This window comes from Pseudophryne corroboree, chromosome 5 (genome assembly GCF_028390025.1).
Source record: "Pseudophryne corroboree isolate aPseCor3 chromosome 5, aPseCor3.hap2, whole genome shotgun sequence".
In the NCBI taxonomy this organism is placed as follows: Eukaryota; Metazoa; Chordata; class Amphibia; order Anura; family Myobatrachidae; genus Pseudophryne; species Pseudophryne corroboree.
In genome coordinates, this window is record NC_086448.1 from 781,953,180 (window position 1) to 781,966,823 (window position 13,644).

The 13,644-nt window shown below is 45.2% G+C and overlaps 1 protein-coding gene across 1 annotated transcript in view; it reads left to right on the forward strand.

Annotated features, from left to right (window-relative positions):
* HHATL (hedgehog acyltransferase like) overlaps positions 1-13,644 on the forward strand; it is a 55,856-nt gene that overhangs the window by 16,154 nt on the left and 26,058 nt on the right. Inside the window, exons 4-7 of the mRNA XM_063924351.1 lie at positions 2,664-2,777; positions 3,903-4,097; positions 10,131-10,340; positions 11,972-12,143. Coding sequence (XP_063780421.1) covers positions 2,664-2,777; positions 3,903-4,097; positions 10,131-10,340; positions 11,972-12,143 — 691 coding nt within the window. The remainder of the gene's footprint in view (positions 1-2,663; positions 2,778-3,902; positions 4,098-10,130; positions 10,341-11,971; positions 12,144-13,644) is intronic.

The following is a 13,644-nucleotide window of genomic DNA, read 5'->3' on the forward strand; positions in this document are numbered from 1 at the left end:
CCTATGCTAATGGAAAAACCAGATTTGAATATTCTGACGTGAGCTACAGTATGTTATATTAATTAGGAGTTCCAATATATAGGTAGACAGTGTCTAGATAGTCAGTAGGTCAACATCATATGGTCGACATGGTCAAAAGGTCGACAGGTAAAAGGTAGACAGTGTTTAAGGTCAAAAGTACAAAAGGTTGACAGGTTTAAAAGGTTGACATGTCGACACACATATGGTTGACACAAGTTTTTTGGGGGGTTTCACATATTTTTCAACATTTTCTTGATTTACCATCTACGTGGAGTACAATTGGGAATAGTATTCTGTAGCGGCCGCAGCGGTAGCAGAGTAAGCCACCTTGCCCGAAGCACACACAAAAACTTAAAAAAGGTGTCAACCTTTTTGTGTCGACCATTTACATGTCAACCTCTTGTTCCTGTCGACCTTTTCTACTGTCTACATTTTCCATGTTGACCTTTTGACCCTGTTGATCTTTTGCCCATGTTGACCTAATACATGTCGACCATAAGTTGTCGACCTTTTGACCATCTCTCTAATTACTGTAGCCACACCCATTAATAAGCTTCTAACCACTTGCACTAATTCTGATCCTGGAACAAATATAACTGCCTACACATTGCAGGCACTGGAGCGATCGTGATGATTAATCTTGTAGATTTAAATAAGCAATAATATAAAATAGTCAACCTAGAAATGCCTTTAAATTATTACCGCTTTAAATCTACAGGCCAAATCACAGATATTGCGACAGTGCCTGCAACATGCATGTGATTACATTTGGGCCTTTATCTGTGTATTACAGTGGACTTTATAATAGGGATGGCCATCAACTGGTTAACCATCAATGTTCACCATTGATGGTGCCATTGGCTCTTAACATTGGTAGCATGAAACCATCGACAGGGAGACCAATGATGTGTTGGAATACGTGTATTCAATTGGTGGTGGTATGATAGAGTGATGTACATACCAGCAGATGTCCTGGGTCACTGAACAGCCCTGTACTTAACCAGTGGGGTGGTTTATTCAGCAGTATTCTGGATGTACAGCCATACACACAGTAATGCATATACAGACTCGTAGCACGGTGCATGGTATACAGGTCACCAGCCAGTGACTGTATGTGGGTAGCAGCGCAGGATGCAAGTGTTATCAGTGGTTGTAGCAGTATTGATAAGTGGTAATAGCAGGGTCTTGCTAAAGCTAAGTGGAACACATCCCACTATGGCACACTAACACAGTGGCAAGATAGTGCCACACATGTGCAGAAGTACAGATGGTGGCCATCTTGGTTAGGGGTTGAAGCCTCCCTAAACGAGCCAATATGGAGCATGAGCTGTGCTCTCCTTCCTCAACATGATGGCCATCCCTGATGTGGGGCAGGATGGGTCATTGGCCAATTAGGTTTAGAAATAGGGCTTAGTGGTGGGATGCAAGGGGCCAGAATAAGCTCTGTGCCCCCTTCGTTGTGGAAAAAAAAATCATCACTGACTTGCTGCCATCGATGGTGGAGAACCATCTGGTCTCCGATATCAATGGCAAAATCATCGGCCATTGGCAACAAATCATCGATAACTGTTACCAGTTGATGGTCAATGGCCATTCCTACTTTAGAATTATGCTGTAAAGTAGGGAGATAAAACAGACTTAGAAGGGGGGCACATTCTATCTCTCCAAATAGTAGTGTTAGAATACAGCTGCCCAGTATATGTGAGCTACATGGAAATGCAGCCAGTATTTTCCATGCAAAACAAAGAGAAAATGCATTTGCCCCATTTATTGATTTGCTCCTGACTTCAATAAATGAAGATCATTTATTTTAGATTCCCTTTAACGAGCCCTGAAACATGTCTATGGTATAGCGCCTCTATGTCAGTGTTAAGTCTTGGTTTCTAGGCTGGTGGCCACACTCCATGAACCTGCAGACAGCAAAGCTCTCCCTGCAACTGTAAAAGTGGGGTCCCACTCAGCATGGGTGAGGGCCTCAGCTGGATGTAAAAAAAGGACCTTGTGATCAGAATAAACTGTCCCACTGGGCCCTCCTGTCAGAAAGGGCCCAATACATGTGTACTGCCTGTACCCCCTTATGGTGGCCCTGTGAGTTCCATCATACAACTTGCATGTTCTTTGTTGACTGCTAAGACATTGCATCATAGAAATGGCATAGTCTTCATTGACTAATATGCATTCCATTGTACAGGGTGGTCCATAAGTGTGGAAACACCTATATACAAAGGAAATGAGTAAGGAAATATTAATCCAAAAACTCGAGCATTTGTTGGTTATTGCTTTGAAACCAAACTAAAAAATGGCGGCTACATATTGCAGAAAGTCATCCTTTTGACATTGACCTACGATTCCCATGTGTTCTAGTCATTGCGAGGACAGCCATCATTTTTCCATAAATCAAACTATTGATGAGTTCAAATTAACAGGAAAGGTTGGAATATGCCCCTGTAACATATTTGGGACCTAAATAGAAGAATGGCATAATTATATGGCCTTCAAACCTCCAGCTCACATTGAAGGTTCCGTTTTTCAGTTCAAAATGATGGGAAAGTCCTAACTTGATGAGCTGTCAGAGATTTAAAGACGTCTTTTTACCTCTGTGCTTTCATGTTCCCTAAAATAACAACGCATTATATTTTCAGGATGTTGCAGACTTCGAATGGGTGATGTGGTTCACAACATTCAGGAATTATATCATCTTCGCCCTCGCAGGTCATGTTATTTTTGCCAAGATCTTCTCTCTTCTAGTCCCTCAGGTAAGTCAAACATAGGCAAAAATTATGAAGCTATTATAAGCAAAGTAGTTTGGCCACCTACTATTTGCCAGAATTTGGGGGACTGTGAAACATTTTGGTATTTTCAGGACAGATATCTAACATACAATAAAACAAAACATGAAATCATTTTTCACTCATCAGTCGGTCCACAAGTCTGTTAAATGGCTTGTAAATACCCTCTCAGGAATAATTGCCCCCTCCCCTTCTAGAACTGCTGAAGTTAGGAAGGTGTACAATCACTTTTATTGTCAAAAGAGAGACAAACAGAACATTATGTAGAAAAGTTTTGGAGTTGTCATTCTTAAAATAAAAGCGTTTATACTTTTTAAATTTTTTATTCTGCATATATTTACAGTATGTACTTTTTTTTTTTTTTTTATTGTTGCTGGACAATTAATATATAATACAGTGCAATGACCCCTTTGTATAATGCCATCCATAAACTCATATTCTTTAATGTTGGTTAATAATAAAAAATAACAATTTATTATATATTATGAATTATCAGTCAGGAGGTATTATTATTGTATTACAGCCAGTAGATTTCACAGGCAGGCAGATGGATTTTATATGTTAACAAAAAAAATTGCTTTTATTTACTATCAATAACTCTGTTGATTTCCTTCAGGAAAATTGTATTAAAAATATAAAAATAAAATAGTCCCTATTGATGAGTTCAAATTAACAGGAAAGGTTGGAATATGCCCATGTAACATATTTGGGACCTAAATAGAATAATGGCATAATTATATTGCCTTCAAACCTTCAGAGTTAGAGACATTTTCTGTTATTTTCTATAAATTTCAGTTAACCTGTTGGATAAACTAATTGGAAAAAAAAAGATGGAAAAAATATTATGGCTTTAGAACAGTCACGTATACTTTAAAAAAATAATCTTGATAATTTAATTTTTTAATGTTTATTAATGTAATAGTACATCTCTGCATTGCACATATTGGTGTATGCATTTGCAATTTGTAATTAAAGCGCTTATAGAGAATGTTACCATCAATTATAAATTAAAATATTTTCTGGATATTTTACCATAAAAAATTAAATTCCAGGTTCCATGAGTGAATGAGTGACAGACTTGTCTCCACACAGTACAGGTCCTGGATCTACATGCTGTACGGGCTCCTGACTGTATTTGCCATCATGGGAAGTAACTACCTGATGCTGATCTTGTCGCACTGCGTCATCCTCTACACTATCTCGCTGGTAAAATCCAAGTGGCTCTGCTTTGCTGCTGGCCTGTGTAGCCTGGTGACCTTCAAGGTGGAGCCTTTCATCTCCTGGCAAGTATGTTTTTTGGGACTATAGGTGGTGAGATGACAGAATTATGTCTAAGATGTCCATATAATCCATGATAATAAGAATTTACTTACCGATAATTCTATTTCTCATAGTCCGTAGTGGATGCTGGGGACTCCGTAAGGACCATGGGGAATAGCAGCTCCGCAGGAGACTGGGCACATCTAAAGAAAGCTTTAGGACTATCTGGTGTGCACTGGCTCCTCCCCCTATGACCCTCCTCCAAGCCTCAGTTAGGATACTGTGCCCGGACGAGCGTACACAATAAGGAAGGATTTTGAATCCCGGGTAAGACTCATACCAGCCACACCAATCACACCGTATAACCTGTGATCTGAACCCAGTTAACAGCATGATAACAGAGGAGCCTCTGAAAGATGGCTCACAACAATAATAACCCGATTTTTGTAACAATAACTATGTACAAGTATTGCAGACAATCGGCACTTGGGATGGGCGCCCAGCATCCACTACGGACTATGAGAAATAGAATTATCGGTAAGTAAATTCTTATTTTCTCTAACGTCCTAAGTGGATGCTGGGGACTCCGTAAGGACCATGGGGATTATACCAAAGCTCCCAAATGGGCGGGAGAGTGCGGATGACTCTGCAGCACCAAATGAGAGAACTCCAGGTCCTCCTCAGCCAGGATATCAATTTTGTAGAATTTTACAAACGTATTTGCTCCTGACCAAGTAGCTGCTCGGCAAAGTTGTAAAGCCGAGACCCCTCGGGCAGCCGCCCAAGATGAGCCCACCTTCCTTGTGGAGTGGGCATTTACAGATTTTTGGCTGTGGCAGGCCTGCCACAGAATGTGCAAGCTGAATTGTACTACAAATCCAACGAGCAATAGTCTGCTTAGAAGCAGGAGCACCCAGCTTGTTGGGTGCACACAGGATAAACAGCGAGTCAGATTTTCTGACTCCAGCCGTCCTGGAAACATATATTTTCAGGGCACTGACAACGTCTAGCAACTTGGAGGCCTCCAAGTCCCTAGTAGCCGCAGGCACCACCAATAGGTTGGTTCAGGTGAGACGCTGAAACCACCTTGGGGAGAAACTGAGAACGAGTCCTCAATTCCGCCCTGTCCGAATGGAAAATCAGATAAGGGCTTTTTCAGGATAAAGCCGCCAATTCTGACACGCGCCTGGCCCAGGCCAGGGCCAACAGCATGACCACTTTCCATGTGAGATATTTTAACTCCACAGATTTAAGTGGTTCAAACCAATGTGACTTTTGGAACCCAAAACTACATTGAGATCCCAAAGTGCCACTGGAGGCACAAAAGGAGGCTGTATATGCAGTACCCCTTTTACAAACGTCTGAACTTCAGGGACTGAAGCTAGTTCTTTTTGGAAGAAAATTGACAGGGCCGAAATTTGAACCTTAATGGACCCCAATTTCAGGCCCATAGACACTCCTGTTTGCAGGAAATGTAGGAATCGACCCAGTTGAATTTCCTCCGTCGGGCCTTACTGGCCTCGCACCACGCAACATATTTTCGCCAATTGCGGTGATAATGTTTTTGCGGTTACATCCTTCCTGGCTTTGATCAGGATAGGGATGACTTCATCCGGAATGCCTTTTTTCCTTCAGGATCCGGCGTTCAACCGCCATGCCGTCAAACGCAGCCGCGGTAAGTCTTGGAACAGACAGGGTCCTTGCTGGAGCAGGTCCCTTCTTAGAGGTAGAGGCCACGGATCCTCCGTGAGCATCTCTTGAAGTTCCGGTTACCAAGTCCTTCTTGGCCAATCCGGAACCACGAATATAGTGCTTACTCCTCTCCATCTTATCAATCTCAGTACCTTGGGTATGAGAGGCAGAGGAGGGAACACATACCCTGACTGGTACACCCACGGTGTTACCAGAGCGTCTACAGCTTATTGCCTGAGGGTCCCTGGACCTGGCGCAATACCTGTCGAGTTTTTAATCATGTGGAAGACTTCTGGGTGAAGTCCCCACTCTCCCGGGTGGAGGTCGTGCTGAGGAAGTCTGCTTCCCAGTTGTCCACTCCCGGAATGAATACTGCTGACAGTGCTATCACATGATTTTCCGCCCAGCGAAGAATCCTTGCAGCTTCTGCCATTGCCCTCCTGCTTCTTGTGCCACCCTGTCTGTTTACGTGGGTGACTGCCGTGATGTTGTCCGACTGGATCAACACCGCCTGACCTTGAAGCAGAGGTCTTGCTAAGCTTAGAGCATTGTAAATGTCCCTTAGCTTCAGGATATTTATGTGAAGTGATGTCTCCAGGCTTGACCATAAGCCCTGGATATTCCTTCCCTGTGTGACTGCTCCCCAGCCTCGCAGGCTGGCATCCGTGGTCACCAGGACCCAGTCCTGAATGCCTAATCTGCGGCCCTCTAGAAGATGAGCACTCTGCAACCACCACAGGAGGGACACCCTTGTCCTTGGTGACAGGGTTATCCGCTGATGCATCTGAAGATGCGATCCGGACCATTTGTCCAGCAGGTCCCACTGGAAAGTTCTTGCGTGGAATCTGCCGAATGGGATTGCTTCGTAGGAAGCCACCATTTTACCCAGAACCCTTGTGCATTGATGCACTGAGACTTGGCTCGGTTTTAGGAGGTTCCTGACTAGCTCGGATAACTCCCTGGCTTTCTCCTCCGGGAGAAACACCTTTTTCTGGACTGTGTCCAGGATCATCCCTAGGAACAGAAGACACGTCGTCGGAACCAGGTGCGATTTTGGAATATTGAGAATCCAATCGTGCTGCCACAACACTACCTGAGATAGTGCTACACCGACCTCCAACTGTTCCCTGGATCTTACCCTTATCAGGGAATTGTCCAAGGAAGGGATAACTAAAATTCACTTCCTTCGAAGGAATATCATCATTTCGGCCATTACCTTGGTAAAGACCCGGGGTGCCGTGTACCATCCATACGGCAGCGTCTGAACTGATAGTGACAGTTCTGTACCATAAACCTGAGGTACCCTTGGTGAGAAGGTTAAATTTTGACATGAAGGTAAGCATCCTTGATGTCCCGAGACATCATGTAGTCCCCTTCTTCCAGGTTCGCAATCACTGCTCTGAGTGACTCAATCTTGAATTTGAACCTCTGTACGTAAGTGTTCAAAGATTTTAGATTTAGAATCGGTCTCACCGAGCCGTCCGGCTTCGGTACCACAACAGTGTGGAATAATACCCCGTTCCCTGTTGCAGGAGGGGTATCTTGATTATCACCTGCTGGGAATACAGCTTGTGAATGGCTTCCAAAACTGTCTCCCTGTCAGAAGGAGACATCGGTAAAGCCGACTTTAGGAAACGGCGAGGGGGAGACGTCTCGAATTCTAATTTGTACCCCTGAGATATCACCTGAAGGATCCAGGGGTCTACTTGCGAGTGAGCCCACTGCGCGCTGAAATTCATTGAGACGGGCCCCCCACCGTGCCTGATTCTGCTTGTAAAGCCCCAGCGTATACTGAGGGCTTGGCAGAGGCGGGAGAGGGTTTCTGTTCCTGGGAACTGGCTGATTTCTGCAGCCTTTTTCCTCTCCCTCTGTCACGGGGCAGAAATGAGGAACCTTTTGCCCGCTTGTCCACGAAAAGACTGCGCCTGATAATACGGCGTCTTCTCATGTTGAGAGGCGACCTGGGGTACAAACGTGGAATTCCCAGCTGTTGCCGTGGCCACCAGGTCTGAAAGACCGACCCCAAATAACTCCTCCCTTAATAAAGCAATACTTCCAAATGCCGTTTGGAATACGCATCACCTGACCACTGACGTGTCCATAACCCTCTACTGGTAGAAATGGACAACGCGCTTAGACTTGATGCCAGTCGGCAAATATTCCGCTGTGCATCACGCATATATAAAAATGCATCTTTTAAATGCTCTATAGGCAAAAATATACTGTCCCTATCTAGGGTATCAATATTTTCAGTCAGGGAATCTGACCACGCCAACCCAGCACTGCACATCCAGGCTGAGGCGATTGCTGGTCGCAATATAACACCAGTATGTGTGTAAATACCTTTTAGGATACCCTCCTGCTTTCTATCAGCAGGATCCTTAAGGGCGGCCATCTCAGGCGAAGGTAGAGCCCTTACAGCGTGTGAGCGCTTTATCCCCCCTAGGGGGTGTTTCCCAACGCACCCTAACCTCTGGCGGGAAAGGATATAATGCCAATAACATTTTAGAAATTATCCGTTGTTATCGGGGGAAACCCACGCATCATCACACACCTCATTTAATTTCTCAGATTCAGGAAAACTACAGGTAGTTTTTCCTCACCGAACATAATACCCCTTTTTTTGGTGGTACTCGTATTATCAGAAATGTGTAAAACATTTTTCATTGCCTCAATCATGTAACGTGTGGCCCTACTGGAAGTCACATTCGTCTCTTCACCGTCGACACTGGAGTCAGTATCCGTGTCGGCGTCTATATCTGCCATCTGAGGTAACGGGCGCTTTAGAGCCCCTGACGGCCTATGAGACGTCTGGACAGGCACAAGCTGAGTAGCCGGCTGTCTCATGGCAACCACTGTCTTTTATACAGAGCTGACACTGTCACGTAATTCCTTCCAACAGTTCATCCACTCAGGTGTCGACCCCCTAGGGGGTGACATCACTATTACAGGCAATCTGCTCCGTCTCCACATCATTTTTCTCCTCATACATGTCGACACAAAAGTACCGACATACAGCACACATGCTCTGATAGAGGACAGGACCCCACTAGCCCTTTGGGGAGACAGAGGGAGAGTTTGCCAGCACACACCAGAGCGCTATATATATATACAGGGATAACCTTATATAAGTGTTTTTCCCCTTATAGCTGGTGTATAGTTAATACTGCGCCCAATTAGTGCCCCCCTCTCTTTTTTTAACCCTTTCTGTAGTGTAGTGACTGCAGGGGAGAGACAGGGAGCTTCCCTCCAACGGAGCTGTGAGGGAAAATGGCGCCAGTGTGCTGAGGAGATAGGCTCCGCCCCTTTTTCGCGGACTTTTCTCCTGCTTTTTTATGGATTCTGGCAGGGGTTAAATGCATCCATATAGCCCAGGAGCTATATGTGATGCATTTTTTTGCCATCCAAGGTGTTTTTATTGCGTCTCAGGGCGCCCCCCCCCCAGCGCCCTGCACCCTCAGTGACCGAAGTGTGAAGTGTGCTGAGAGCAATGGCGCACAGCTGCAGTGCTGTGCGCTACCTTGTTGAAGACAGGACGTCTTCTGCCGCCGATTTTCCGGACCTCTTCTGCCTTCTGGCTCTGTAAGGGGGCCGGCGGCGCGGCTCTGGGACCCATCCAAGCTGGGCCTGTGATCGTCCCTCTGGAGCTAATGTCCAGTAGCCTAAGAAGCCAAATCCACTCTGCACGCAGGTGAGTTCGCTTCTTCTCCCCTTAGTCCCTCGATGCAGTGAGCCTGTTGCCAGGTCTCACTGAAAATAAAAAACCTAAACTAAAACTTTCACTAAGAAGCTCAGGAGAGCCCCTAGTGTGCACCCTTCTCGTTCGGGCACAGAGATCTAACTGAGGCTTGGAGGAGGGTCATAGGGGGAGGAGCCAGTGCACACCAGATAGTCCTAAAGCTTTCTTTAGATGTGCCCAGTCTCCTGCGGAGCCGCTATTCCCCATGGTCCTTACGGAGTCCCCAGCATCCACTTAGGACGTTAGAGAAATATATTTAGGGAGTTGCCATGCAGGGGCGTAACTAGATATTTTTTGTGCCCCATAGCAACTGTTTGTAAGGTCCCTTATGTACCGCCCAATTGTGAAAGATCTTTAGATCACATGCACCTGTGGTACTTAAGCCCTTGTCACCAAGAATACTCATATGGGTAACTGTGGTCATGCACTTAATAGAGAATAGGGAAGGAGGCCAATATTCAGTTCCTATCCCGCAAGGGCATTTACCCCACCTTGTGTGTAGGAGATCCTGGTACTGATATAGGGCTTTTCAGGACACAACAAGGAATCCTGTTATTCTGTTGATATTAAGAGGTTGGTAAATGTCCTCATTGGCTGACTGATTGTGGTTCTGTGTTCCTTGGCTCCAGAATGGCTTTGTCACAGGAACTTTTAATCTGCAAGATATCCTCTTCTATGGGGGCAGCGGGTTCACCATCCTGCGCTGCATGAGCTTCGCCCTGGAGACCTGTGACAGAAGAGAGGGATTTTACTCTCCTATTGACCTCCTCAAGTACAACTTCTACCTCCCGTTCTTCTTCTTTGGCCCAATTATGACCTTTGACCAGTTTTACCAACAGGTAAGCAACGGACAAGGCTGTAACTGTGGGTGTGTGGGCGGTACCAGCCCCTAGGCCAGTGGTCCTTAATCTTTTTTTGAATCACGGCACCCTAGAGTATCAGAATTTTTTTCACGGCACCCCTAGGCCGAAAGTTTCTAATTGAGAAATTTTGAAAGAAATATTAAATTAAGTAAATTATGTTTATATGTCATCCTTAGGTTTAATTTTGTAGTGAGGGACAGGATTCACTTCTGTTTGTCCACATGTTTGACAGGCACCAGCACCACCAACATAGGGCACCCCTGCAAGGGTCCTGAGGCACTCCAGGAGGTCCAGGACTAAAACTATTTATGGTCAATGTAATAAACAAAACCAGTGCTGGTGGCTGTCAACAGGGCTGCCATCAGAAATTGCGGGGCCCGGGACTGACAAAATAGGTAGGGCCCCCCACTGTAGAATAGCACCAGTAAACACGTGTGTGTGTGTGTGTGTGTGTGTGTGTGTGTGTGTGTGTGTGTGTGTGTGTGTGTATTATATACACACACACATGCATGCAAACATACATGTGCGCTGTCTGTAGGGCCCAGGAAGCTGATGCCTCTGCCTGCCTGCCTCCATCCCCGCTGTTCTGCTGCTCTCCTCTGTCCTCCTGCAGCTGTATTGAAAACGTCCCTCCCAAAATGGCCGCCGACACAGAGAAGACAGTTATTCAAGATACTAGAGGGCTCCTCTAGTTTCTTGAATAACTGTCTCCTCTGTGGCGGTGGCCATTTTGGGAGGGAAGTTTTCAATACAGAGCTACTGGAGGGTTGGAGGACAGCAGCAGAGAGGCTGGGCCCGGGACAGCTGTGCCCTCGCACCCCCCTGATGGCGGCCCTGGCTGTCAATCATAAAATATGTGGACAAACAGAAGCAAATTCTGTCCCTCACCACACAATTGAACCTAAGGATAACATAAACACAATTTTATACATTTTATTTATTTATTTATTTATTTATTACCAGTTATTTATATAGCGCACACATATTCCGCAGCGCTGTACTTATTAATATTTACCCATTCACATCAGTCCCTGCCCCAGTGGAGCTTACATTCTATATTCCCTACCACATGTACACAGACACATTCATACTAGTGTTAATTTTGTTGGGAGCCAATTAACCTAGTATATTTTTGGATTGTGGGAGGAAACCGGAGTACCCGGAGGAAACCCACGCAAGTACGGGGAGAATATACAAACTCCACACAGTTAGGGCCATGGTGGGAATCGAACCCATGACCTCAGTGCTGTGAGGCAGTAATGCTAACCATTACACCATCCGTACTGCCCCGTATATTTCTTTCTAAATTTCTCAATATGAAACTTTTGTCCCCGGGGTGCCGTGAAAAAAATTCTGATACTCTAGGGCGCCGTTACTCAAAAAAGTTTGAGAACCACTGCTATAGGACAATACATATTATAGCCTTAAACTATTCAAATCCTTTTTAGCATTATACTTTTCAGAAATAAGTGTTAATTAAACGTGCTCACTCCCGCAAGTACAGTACTTTGGCATAAGTAAGCTAAAAATAACCCAAGAACAGAAAGTGGGAAATAATGTTCATGGTTTACATACAGATCCCCTGAATATTCTGTTATCATACCCAGGTATACACCAAGTCCCTGACACGTAAGGAGAATGAGATGTGGAACATACGTGTCCAGGCTGCGACCAATCTCCTAGTGATCGTTCTCGTGGACGTTTTCTTCCACTTCCTCTATATCCTCACCATGCCGTCCGACCTGAAGATTGTGAATAAGCTTTCCGACTGGGAATTGGGTTTGTAACATCTGTACATTCACCGGTCTTGTTATTCACTGGAATTGCTGGCCTACGTCAGAGCTAGTTTAAGGCCACCAGTTTGTCCGTAATATCCCCGGCTTATTAGCGAATAACTTCATCAGAATGTTTGTAGCAGCACAGAGCATGTCAGGAGCTGATGTTGTGAGATGCAGTGACCTGTCTACTGCTGTGATTGTGTTTGCTTAGCTTTTCAGATGGCGTTAGCAACCATTCTCCATTGTTAAAGGTCCAGCGTCAGGCATATTTACTAATTATAATGCAAGAAACAAATGACCAAGTAATTGGTCTGGTGCTGATTATGAGCTAGTTCTGCTAAAAGCAGCCAAAGAAAAAATAGGATTTTAATACCTACTGGTAAATCCTTTTCTCTTAGTCCGTAGAGGATGCTGGGGACACTTCAAGAACCATGGGGTATAGACGGGATCCGCAGGAGACATGGGCACTTTAAGACTTTGAATGGGCGTGAACTGGCTCCTCCCTCTATGCCCCTCCTCCAGACTCCAGTTATAGGAACTGTGCCCAGGGAGACGGACATTTCAAGGAAAAGGATTTATTGATAACTAAGGTGGGACACATACCAGCTCACACCTCAAACACGCCGTACAACATGGCATTCAACAGAAATCCAGTCAACGGCATAAACAATGTCAGCAACAGGCTGACAACAACAGAAACACAACTTGCGTGTAACATAACCAATAACTAATAAGTAATTACTGCAGATAGAGTCCGCACTGGGGCGGGCGCCCAGCATCCTCTACGGACTAAGAGAAAAGGATTTACCGGTAGGTATTAAAATAAGAATTTACTTACCGATAATTCTATTTCTCATAGTCCGTAGTGGATGCTGGGAACTCCGAAAGGACCATGGGGAATAGCGGCTCCGCAGGAGACTGGGCACAAAAGTAAAAGCTTTAGGACTACCTGGTGTGCACTGGCTCCTCCCCCCATGACCCTCCTCCAAGCCTCAGTTAGGATACTGTGCCCGGACGAGCGTACACAATAAGGAAGGATTTTGAATCCCGGATAAGACTCATACCAGCCACACCAATCACACCGTACAACTTGTGATCTGAACCCAGTTAACAGCATGATAACAGAGGAGCCTCTGAAAAGATGGCTCACAACAATAATAACCCGATTTTTGTAACAATAACTATGTACAAGTATTGCAGACAATCCGCACTTGGGATGGGCGCCCAGCATCCACTACGGACTATGAGAAATAGAATTATCGGTAAGTAAATTCTTATTTTCTCTGACGTACTAGTGGATGCTGGGAACTCCGAAAGGACCATGGGGATTATACCAAAGCTCCCAAACGGGCGGGAGAGTGCGGATGACTCTGCAGCACCGAATGAGAGAACTCCAGGTCCTCCTCAGCCAGGGTATCAAATTTGTAGAATTTAGCAAACGTGTTTGCCCCTGACCAAGTAGCTGCTCGGCAAAGTTGTAAAGCCGAGACCCCTCGGGCAGC